Below are 12,075 nucleotides of genomic sequence, written 5' to 3'. Positions count from 1 at the left end.
CCAGAGCCTTTACCGTCCACTTCTCAAGCACGTTCCGGCACTTCTTGTGAAGGGGCGGAAGAAACTTTCCCTCTCGCTTCCGCCGAAATAGAAACTATTACTTCATTGCGCTCCTCCAGTTATGAGCGAGCATATCAGTAGTTTTTAGAGGTGGTAACGCGTAATCGAACGCTTACACCTCGATTCCCTGTAAAAAATTAATGAAAAGCCCCCAAACACTTAAAGTTAGAGGACAGGTTTCTGTTGGGTGGCTGGGTCCCCTTCTTGGCGACCTCCATGATGAGTTAACTCATTCATGGAATGAGCTGTATTCATCTCGTGTTTTTGTGCTATTGACATTGATTGTTCGAATGACAATGCGAAAAGTGCGTTTTTTTATGATGATGCCCCAGATTGAAGAGACGCTTGCTATCTCTCTCTTGGGAGCTCATCCTCCCTGAAAAAGTCCACACTCCCCACCAAGCCGTGTAACATTTTCGTTGATGGGAAAAGCTTTTTCAGGCAGCAGGTCAGAGTGGTGCTGCCATGCACACAATGGCTTTGCAGGCATACCAGGCTGACCTACCGAGAGATCTGAGCACTGGAGGGTCTATCGATTTTGCGGCGTTTGGGGAGCTAAACCACAGATTTATTTCTCTGTGCCACCAAGCAGACGGCCCGTGCTATCGGCCGTTATATGGCTACGATGGTTTCCACAGAGAGACAGCTGTGGCCTAACCTCATGGACATCAAGGACAGGGATCACGTCTCGCCTTCTGGCCTTTTTTGTCGAAGCCGTAAACAGCGCCGCCACTAGGTTTCAGGAGGTGAAGCTCTACAAGCAGGCCTTTGTAAGGTTTCTCCCCACCGTTCTCAGGGGGCGAGACTGTCAGCCACCCAGTCCTGACCAGGTCCGGTTCTCGCCAGGTCTGAAGAGCAAAAGAGGAGTGTGGCGAGCCGAGCACTCCCTCGTAGAGATTGTGGCGGGACTCGCCACGCTTCGCAGTTTGCCTCAAGGAGGCCAGACCTGTCTCTTTAGGTACAAAGCACTGTAGAGATTACAGACATTGCTGCCAAAAATGGGTAATAGAACATGTTCCCCCTGCCAGACAGAAAATCAGGCTATTACAGTCAGTATTTCTTGGTTTTCAAGAGAGACGGCGGGTTGCATCTAATTTTACATCTTGAGGGCTGAATATCAAAATGTTAACAGCCAAAATTATTGTTTCTTAAATCCAACCAGAGGAGTTATTTTTCATGTTAATTGAGTTATTTTGAGGGGACATCAACTTTACACCATTATACAAGCTGTACACTGATTACTTTACATTCTATCAGAGTTTCCTATCCTTAGCATTGTCCCTTGAAAAGATATAATAAAATATTTACAAAAATGTGAGGGGTGTACTCACTTTTGTGAGATACTGTATATTGAGCACTTATATTGTCAATAGTTTGCAATGCTGTCTTTAAGATAAAAGGTGACTATTTTGAAGAATGTAAAATATGTTTACCATATCATTTAATATGATTTATTTAATAATTTTGATCACTTTAGTAACTACAATGTAAGAAAACCCTTGAATGAGTAGGTGTGCCCAAACATTTGACTGGTACTGTAAGCATTTCCTCAAAATGTTAATTTTGAATAGTAATAATAATGGTAATAATAGGAGCAATCAAATGCAAATAAAAAGTATTGTGTTTGTCAAATTAAGACAAGAAACCATGTCTACACCTTAGTAATGTTTTTGTGTGTTTTATTTTCTCTGTCAGGTGTTTCAAATTGACTTTTGAGTGAGATTTCCTGGTGGCTAATTATCACGGCATTGTTGTAATAGTGGCATCCAATAATGGACAGACACGTCCCCAAATTGCAGCTGATTTTTACTTTATTGGCACTGTCAGGATTTATACTTCTTATTACCAACATCACTTTTCTGGAGGTGAGTACAGCTCCAAATATTTCCACAACCCTAACACACACACACATAAAAAAAATACCTCTTTCCAGTTGTGTTGGACTAATGGCACTTAGTTATTAACCTAGTTAACCCAGTGTAAGTATGTATCCAATGATGTAAACTTTAAAGCACCTTTTGTAAGTCACTCTGAATAAGAGCGTCTGCCAAATGCCTAAATGTAAATGTATCTTGTGATGTGCTTTATTCCAAAATTTATTTGCTTGAATGGATGTCCAAAAGAAAAGATTCTAAATGTAATTTAAATGCATCACATAATAATTTTTCCTAGTATTTTGAACATCAGTATTCTTATGAACTATGTTGTAATTTTCAGAGTTGAAATGGATGTACAGTGAAACCTTGTATTGCGAGTAATGCGGTTTGCGAGTGTTCCGCAAGACGAGTGAGTTTTGGTTTACGAGTAAGGAGTATCATGTATCACGCATGCGCTTCTTGTTTTGACAGCGAGCGTCATGTAATCAAAACTGAGGCAACAATTTTTCTCTCTTTTGCGCTGCAGAGTTGTGTGTAATCGACTCCCCTGCTGGGTCTGCTGGAATATAATTAACGTCCATGCATGTGTGTACTGTTTACCATAACACTGTAATCACGTGCGTGTGTAAAACATTTTACATGGTGTCTGTATACGTGTGTGTACAGCGCGCATGTACTGTTTCTTACAACACACGTGTGTGTATGTGTAAAGCAAAAGAAAGTCTCATTAGAAGGTTAAAAATCCATTTTTAAAGTCTGTCGTTATGTGTGCGCACGTAATTTTACACCATGCCGGTTCAAACACTGTCTCCCTTGCCTTTGGTGTGTGTGTGTGTGTGTGGGTGGGTGAAGCCGAGAGGGGGTGCTTCTCACACACACATGACACAAAGCACACACACTGCTCTACACAGAAACAATGCTCTGTCGCAACTTTTTTCAAAGGTAAAGTGCAGGTTCATTTGTTTGTTTTTCTTTACAGCAGTGATTCTGTTAGTATGCGCTTACACAAGTGTCATTAGTGATATTCTTTGCTATTTTTTCAGACTTTCTTTCCTTCCGTTAATGTCTGTGTATGTGTGTGTGTGTTTGTGTGAAATTTAAATAAGAGAGGAGAAAGCTTAACTGTGTAAGATAAGAATGGGGAGATGGGAGGGGCTGAAGGTAAATGTCTCCTCTTACTGTAGCTTCACACACATGGAAACACTTATCTGTCTGGATTTATTTTTCACTTTTTTAAAGGTAAACTGCAGGTTAATTTGTTTTATTTTTTTACTTTATATTTCGTATTAATAATTTTTATGTATTTATTTTTTTGGGCTGTGGAACAAATAATTAGAGTTTTCATTATTTCTTATGGTCAGAAAAAATAAATTTGGTTTACGAGTGTTTTGGAATACAAGTCGGAACTAATTATGCTTATACTCCAAGATTCCACTGTATACAGCAAGGTAAATTGCAGAGCTGTGGACTCGTTCACAGGACTTGGACTTAAGTCAAATTCGAATCACCAAGCTGATGACTTTAGACTCAACAAAGTTAAGGAAGACCTATAATTTTACATTGACTTTAACAGAAATGACTTGAAACTTTATTTGGATATTAGAGTTTTGACTTTAAATTATTCGGTACATTTAGAGGATAAATAATAAATTCATAAAATGATACTTAAATAATGTGTAGAGCAAAACAATATAATTTTTTTTCTGGCCCTAAATGCTGAAATCAGTTTTACAGTGTATAAGGGCGGCTAGAGGAAACAAGTTAATTGACAATCATTTTAGTACACACCAGACTGGTAAGATGATCCGTTATTGTGTTTGTGTAAGGTTTTATAATATTGTCAGACAATGTAATCTAATAAAAAGATTCCTGTGCTCTGAGAACAGACCCCTTACTGTGCTTTCTCATACCTTATGTGGTAACACCTTCTATATCTTGTATCCAGACGAGGATATATCCAAATGGCTCTTGTCTTTTAGAACCCTTTTGTTTAACCAGGAGAATGCAAATGCATCTCCTCTCATCTGTCTGTCTCCAGGTCCCTCTATGACTGACATGTTAATAATTCTTAACTGATTCTTTTGATGTTCGGGACGTAGCACCGTTTAAATGTGTTCCCTTTCAAAGGCTACACTTGATGCTGCGTGAAAAAGTTATGGGAACATCTTTTCGTGTTGCCGGTTTTGAAGCATGTGTGTATCAAACACACCAAATTTTGGCTTATATAACTTTGGTCATCTGATGAAACGCACCTGTAGGTTATAAGTAGGAGTAAACCTGAAAACATTCCTCATCTCTTTGTCTTCAGAACCGCATTATGCCGCATGTGTGTACAAGCAAGTTAATAGCAAGAAAAGTGTTAACTCACAGATAAAATGGCAGAGTCTAAGACGAGATGTGTCCCCCCTTGCGAAAATTCCCTTTCGGAGGGTGAACTTTTTGCTTTGAGTGTTTGGGCGAAAAGCACGCTCTCCTTGGTCTTCAAGGAGACTGCGAACACTGTGATCTTCTTCTCATAAAAGTGCTTCGCCAGTGCCTCGTGTTCTTTAGAGAACCACGAGCCGCGCCGCATTCCTGGGGTTCACAAGCCGATCTGGCCGAGGTGCATGAGACGGATTCTTCATCTTGTGTAGAAGAGACTCGTTCTCTTGCCTCTGTGGAAATAGAAGTAGCTACCTCAGAACGATCCTCTAAGGAGGATAGAGAGTATGAGGAGCTGCTTGAAGTGATAACACGTGCAGTTGAGCGGCTGCAAATTGATTGGCTGCAGGAGCAAGCCTTTCCCAAACATTCTAAATTAGATGACAGATTCCTGTTGGGTGGCCAGGAGATGGAGCCACAACGCCGCTCTCTCTCCTATTTTGACGACCTCCACAACGAATTAACGCGTTCTTGGAGCAAACCTTACTCATCTCGTAATTTTGTACCATTGACTTCATTTTATGCGAATATTATTGATGCGAAAGCACTGTGTTATATTATGATGCCCCAGATAAAAGAGACGCTTGCAGGCTATTTCTTTCCTGGGACATCATCTTTACTAAAGAAGCCAACACTTTCCTCCATGTCAAGTAGGCTTTCTTTTACCCTAGAAGAAACCTTTTACTTTCTTCTACCTTCTTACCCTGTAGGAAAGGCTTTTCAAGCAGCAGGTCAGGCTGGCGCTTCATTGCACACCATGGCGGTATTGCAGGCGTACCAGGCTGATCTGCTAAAAAATTTGAGCAGGAGCTGCACCGTGAATGATAGATCATTCACAGAATTACCCCGAGCTACTGACTTATCTCTTCGCACGACAAAGCAGACAGCCATCAAGGACAAGGATCGAACATTCCTCCTTGATGCCCCTTGTCTCAGGTTCCGGCCTGTTCAGCGACACTGTTAATTCTGTAGCCACTAGGTTTCGGGAAGCCAGGCTATATGAACGAGCCTTTAGGAAATTTCTCCCACGCTTTGCTCAAGAGTCGGGACTGTCGGCCACCTAGTCTCGACCAGATCTGATTCTCATCAGATGGGAGGCGCAGAAGGAAAGCTTCAGCAGCCGGGTACCCCCTCATAAGGACTGGGGTATGGCTTGCTGCCCTTCACAAGCCGCCTCAAAGAGATCGGACTCCTGCACTGTCTTCTTCTTTTCGAAGAAGTCCTGAAGCTTATGCACCCCCGCCCCAGGGGAGGGGCGCGTAACATTCTTTTCAAAAAGAAGGTGCCCTCCCTGGCACCCCCAGGGGGTCAGTGTTCAGTTTCCGCCACCATTGGTGTGGCGGTCTCCAACAGCACGTTAGTCCTTTGGTCATATCCTGCTGTATTCCAGGATGCCGAACCGCTAACACCACCTCCCCGTACAGCTGAAGTGCTAAGAAGTGCCAGGCATATCTCCCTGGGTATTAAAGACTGTAAAAAAAGGCTACAGGATTCAGTTTGCACATCGCCCTCCGTGTTTCAATGGCGTGGTCTCCACTTCCGTGATACCGGAAAGGGCGCATCTGCTGATGCTCGAACTGCAGGCGTTGCTGGAGAAAGGGGCCATAGAACATGTTATTACATGTTACTACAGTCGTTATTAAAAATGTGGGGCTGCATCCAATCCTAGATTTTTGCAGGCTGAACCGCTATCTCAAGAAGTACAGATTCAAAATGTTGACTGTCAAAATCACTGTCTCACAAATCCAACCAGAGGATTTTTTTGCCACAACACAGGAAGTTCCTGAGCTTTGCCGCCTTCGTGGGCAAAGCTTACCAGTATTGGGTCCTTCCATTTAATCTAGCTCTATCACCCCGCACATATACAAAGTGTATGGATGCAGTCCTGGCTCCCTTGTGACTCCAGGGCATCCATATTTTTAATTACATAGACTACTGGCTGGTTCTGACCTACTCTCAGGAGCTAGCGCTTCGACATCGGGATGTCGTCCTAGCTCATCTGCATTCTTTAGGATTGAGACTCAACGCTACGAATAGCGTTCTCTTTCCAGCTCAGAGGACAAAATACTTGGGTGTCACATGGGACTCAATTATTATGCGGGCACAGCTGTCCCCCGCTTATATCGAATCCATTCTCAATGCCCTGTACATCACTTTTAAAAATGTGTAGGCCTCATGGCAGCTGCATCCACGGTAATACAGATGTTACTTATGCGGTATTCTGGTTTTACCGCCACGCCTCACGGTGGCGACATTTGGGTTTGTCCGTTTGCTGGCTTTTACCGCTGAGTGGTGCTATATAACTATAGACTGACGCCCCGGGCATCAGTTCATTCTCTCAAGGATAAATGAGCCAGGCTTAGAGCTGCACATAGTAGCGGATAAAATCAAGTGAAATGTTGTAATTAAACGAATTCATAATCACAGTATTAAAATTACAGTACAAATGTAAAATTTAAATTAAATTACATCTTATTAGGATCGAGTTTAAGCAAAGTAAACGTTAACACAGTGAGCCTTTAGATTTTATCATGTGTAATTAAAAAAAGCTACGCATGTATGTTTTTCGTTATCTTATATTTTGTGTTCTTTAAATTTGTAGTAAATTTATTAACTAAAATAAACGAAAATAAATTACCATAAAAATTCATACATTGTCAGGCCGTGCTACTGCACCAGCAGATGTCGATGTGTTTTTGCGTTATTACAAGAATTAAATGCAGTAGGCTGTTATGATCATCATAATGTTCTTTAATAAATAATAAAAACATTTGAACAAATAACATTTTCACATCCCAGCACTCCCATTGCGCTGTATCACCGCCGGCAAAAACCTTATAAAATACAAGTAAAACATTAAACGAATTTATCATCACAGTACTTAAATTACAGTACAAATTTAAAACTTAAATATAGGGGTTTCTTAGTTCCATAGAATTTAAGCAAAGTAAATGTTAACACAGTGAGCCTTTATATTTTATCATATGTAACACTCGCATATGAAAACTCTGGCTGAAAAAAAAAAAAAACTCTGGCTGTGTGTATCAGAAAACGTGGGTGAGTCACAGGTGTTGTCAGATTAATGGGCAAAAACTATATAATAAACTTATATAAGCTATTATTTAAGTACACGCACAATGACGACAAAACGTTATGATGTAAAATAATGAAAGCAAACAGGGATACAGCGCTATTCTGTATCGGTTTCTGTGAACTTCAGTTGTGAAAAAAATCAGTTTATGTAATTCGTATGAAACGTGGATTACTACATCGCATCCACTTACAGCTGAAACGAAAAGACATCAACTTATCAACCAATTATTAAAATGGCCAGTCAGTTTCCTTGCTGTTTTCCCCGATGCATTCATAATCATTAGTCTAGTTCTGCCTTTTAAAACGTATAAATGTATGTTTGTTATATTACTGGGAAAGAGAAATCTCTTAGAAATCTTTCATATCCGGTTCACGCGAACATTTTACTTTCACCAAAAGATTAATTCACACCCACATTTCGGCCATTCACACACATGCATTGTGCTATGTTGTTTGTAGACACTTTTACTTTTCCCCTTCTAATCTCCCCTTTGATCAAAATGCTCCCGATATGAGCCGACAGGAGCTCATATCGTTCCATAAAGAGAGGCGACATATACTTGATTAAACACTGCATTTTTTAAGTGAAAGCGCACGCGATGTAAGCAGCTTTAATTATTGATAATTAAATAATTATTAAATGGTGAATATAAACAGCAAAAAAAACAATATTATTTTACTTTTGATTATTATCATGTTATTGAATGATTATTTGAAACTGAAGCCCTTCGTGTAGATTCATGCGACGAGTCATTTTATCATACAAAGATTATTACGTCGTGCTTGGACCACTAAGCATCTGTGGATTTCAAAATTGACATTTTTACCATTTAAAAAAAATTTTTTTATAAGCCGTTAAGCTGTTATTTGTGTTGTTTTCTTTAATAATAACAAAAACAATAGACAGATAGAAACATAGAGTCTGTCTAAACAAAATTAATTGCAGCCGTTTGCAAAATGTCCCTTTGCGCCACCTGGCGCTCATTTCACAAATTACTTTGAATTGTGACTGATTTATTTTGGCTGTTGCCGTTTGCCGCGACAGAGTGCGTGGTAGTCATAGACATTCCGCGTGAGTAACCACTGTACCTTTAAGCCTTCTGCACATGAGAGCATTTTAGTTGTGGCTAAGAGCCAGAGGATTTCATGCAAAGGCCAATCCCCAAAGACAAATAAGGGTTACACGCAATGGACTTCTTATCCTTTCTATGTGGTTCAGACCCCGGTTCCTGACTTTGGGTCCCACTCTGGGTCCATCTTGTCATCGCAAGATGCTAATGACAGACGCTTCCCTTACCGGCTGGGGTGCGGTGGGTGGCCGTCCAGCCCAAGGGAGCTGAAGAGGCCATCTTCTCGCATGGCACATCAATTGCCTCGAAATAATGGCTCTATTTTTGGCCCTACAGCACTTCCTCCAGCAGTTGAGCAGTTACCATGTTCTACTATTGGTAGTCTCGTACATAAATCGCCAAGGCGGACTGCGCTCACACCGCTTGAACAAGCTAGCGCACCAGGTTCTACTTTGGGCACAGTACAAGTTCCTGTCCCTCAGGGCGATTTACATTCCGGGGCACATGAGTGTGGGAGCAGACTTACTGTCCAGACAAGCTGTGACACATGGGGAATGGAGGCTCCATCCTAAAGTAGTCGGTCAAATCTGGGAAAGATTCTTTACAGCAGAGGTGGACCTCTTTGCCTTCCAAGAGACAGCACAATGTCCCCTCTACTACTCTCTGACTCTTTCAGCTCCCCTGGGTATGGAGGTGACGGCCCATACGTGGCCCAAATTACGCCTTTATGTGTTTTCTCTGATAGCTCTGCTCCCCAGAGTCCTGGGAGGGTCCGTCAACAGCGTTTGCGCCTCTTATTGATAGCATCCTGTTGGCCAACCATAGTGTGGTTCTCGGATCTATTATCTCTCCTTGACGGCTCACTATGGGTGATTCTAGTGAGGAGGGATTTTCTGTCTCAGGCGCAGGGGACAATATTTCATCCCTGGCCAGAGCTTTGGAACCTTCACCTTTGGCCCCTGAACGGGACCAACTAAGTCAAGCTGGTCTTCCAGCCAGTGTAATTGAAACTATTCTAAGTGCTAGGGCTCCCTCTACAAGAAGAGCTTATGCCCTCAAATGGAATGTATTTGAAAGTTGGTGCATGACGAAGCATGTAGACCCAGTCCACTGCTGAATTGTTTCAGTGCTGGAGTTTCTGCAGGTAAAGTTGTCCTCGGGCTTGTGCCTTAGTACTCTCAGGACATACGTAGCTGCTATTTCAGCCTGCCACGTTCTGATTGATGGGGTTATTGTGGGGAAGGACCCTTTAGTTGCCCGTTTTATTCGTGGAGCTAAACAGTTGAGGCCACCCACTAGAGCCACTGTTCCTTCGTGAGAATTATCTATCATGTTTGAAGGTCTAATTGAAACCCCTTATGAACCACTAGAGTCTGCGCCTGTCAGGTTTCTGACCATTGAGATGTTTTTTCTAATGGCCATTACCTCTCTAAAGAGGATTGGAGATCTGCACACTTTGTCAGTCTCCCCATCCTGCCTAGACTTTGCCCCTGGGCTAGTCAAGGCCATTTTGCATCCTCACCTGAACTATCTTCCGAAAGTTCCATTCTCAACCATGCACCCTGTTCTTGAAGCTTTCTGTCCTCCGCCTTTTACAGCTCCGGAGCAGGAGAGACTTCACTTACTGTGTCCAGTACGTGCTCTTCAGATTTACGTCCACCGCATCATAAGTCAGAGCAGCTTTTTATATGCTATGCGGGGGCCGCAACCAGGGGGCGGCCGCCACTACACAGACCTTGTCACACTGGGTGAGACATGCTATTGCTCTCTCCTATGATGCGCGTGGGCTTACTTCGCCTCTAGGAATTAGGGCTCATTCAACCAGGGGGATCACCTCATCTTTTGCACTGGCAAGAGGTATTCCCCTGCAGCAAGTGTGTGACTCGGCGGGTTGGTCCTCTCCGCACACATTTGTTAGATTTTATAGTCTGGACGTTCATGCTACTCCAGGCTCACGGGTCCTTGAGTCAGCCTCCCAGAGATAGTTCTGAGATCTCCTCGGCCTTGTGCGCACACGCTACACAACCTTGGGATCCAGACACTTGCAGTGCGGCGGCGTTGGTATTCTCATTCCCATAGCGTTTTTACGCAGCATTGAGTATAGCCTTTAAATGGGAACATTTCGGGTTACTTTGCTGTAATCCTGTTCCCTGAAAGGCAGGAATGAGATGCTGCTCCAATGCCGCACTGCCTGAGTAACCGGATGTCCCTTCAGACAAAATCAATCTAAAAAATGTTTCCAGTTTACTTCTATTTATAATCTGCAGGTGCGTCTCATCAGATGACGTCACCTGACCGAGGTTATATAAGCCAAAATTTGGCGTGTTTGATACACACATGCTTCACAACCAGCAACATGAACAGATGTTCCCATAGCGTTTTCATGCAGCATCTTGTTCCTGCCTTTTCAGGAAACAGGGTTACAGCAAAGTAACCCGAGATGATTTTTTTGCTGAGAATAAACAGAGATCTTCAGACATCATGCCTGCGTGTGTGCGTTTTTCTCTCCCGGTCGATCAGGCCCGGACTGGTAAGTGTATCAAGGTGCAGCGGACACAACAAAAAATAACTCTTCTTCTCTTAGCCTAAAACTTAGCTCGGACACAATTAATCATTTGAAACCAAAAAATAATTTAAAAGCAACAGTTTGGTATAAAACTGGATGCAATAACAAATCGCCTTACCAGTCTACTGTGGGGTAAAAAAGAATGCAGTAAGCAATAAAGGCTTCATTAAACATAATTCACTTTTTTTTCCAAATGTAACACTTCACAAATTCTATACACACACTAAATATTAAACAGAAAGACCCTAACAACGTTCATAGAAGTTTTAATTATCCTTATTTATATATACAGTGGGGGAAAAAGTATTTAGTCAGCCACCAATTGTGCAAGTTCTCTCACTTAAAAAGATAAGAGCGGCCTGTAATTTTTATCATATGTTCATCATATGTATCATTTTATCATAACTATGAGAGACAAAATACGAAGAAAAAAAAAATCAAAAAATCACATTGTAGGATTAAGAGAGATTTTATTTGCAAATTATGGTGGAAAAAAAGTATCTGGTCAGTAACAAAATTTTATCTCAATACTTTATTATATACCCTTTGTTGGCAATGAGGGAGGTCAAACATTTTTTGTAAGTCTTTTCAAGTTTTTTTACACACTGTTGCTGGTATTTCGGCCCATTCTTCCATGCAGATCTCCTCAAGAGCAATGATATTTTGGGGCTGTTGCTGGGCAACACGGACTTTCAACTCCTTTCGAAGATTTTTTATGGGGTTGAAATCTGGAGTCTGGCTAGGCCACTCATTGTAATGCTGAAAGATCCAGCCACATTTTATCTTTAATGCCCTTGCTGATGGAAGGAGATTTTCACTCAAAATCTCACGATGTATGGCCCTATTAATTCTTCCATTTACACGGATCAGTCGTCGTGGTCCCTTTGCAGAAAAACAGCCCCAAAGCATGATGTTTCCACCCCCATGCTTCACAGTAGGTATGGTGTTTTTTGGATGCAACTAAGCATTCTTTCTCCTCCAAGCACAA

General features: G+C 41.8%; 1 protein-coding gene across 1 annotated transcript in view; it reads left to right on the top strand.

Moving 5' to 3' along the window:
* Positions 1-1,815: 1,815 nt before the first annotated feature.
* LOC128523784 (NXPE family member 3-like) overlaps positions 1,816-12,075 on the top strand; it is a 52,884-nt gene continuing 42,624 nt past the window's right edge. The window contains exon 1 of the mRNA XM_053495914.1: positions 1,816-1,925. Within this exon, the coding sequence (XP_053351889.1) occupies positions 1,833-1,925 (93 nt within the window). The 5' untranslated portion in view covers positions 1,816-1,832. The remainder of the gene's footprint in view (positions 1,926-12,075) is intronic.

The sequence above is a fragment of the Clarias gariepinus genome, chromosome 5 (genome assembly GCF_024256425.1).
Source record: "Clarias gariepinus isolate MV-2021 ecotype Netherlands chromosome 5, CGAR_prim_01v2, whole genome shotgun sequence".
Taxonomy (NCBI): Eukaryota; Metazoa; Chordata; class Actinopteri; order Siluriformes; family Clariidae; genus Clarias; species Clarias gariepinus.
Note: the sequence above shows the minus strand (reverse complement) of the source record. Positions and strands in the feature narration are given on the sequence as shown.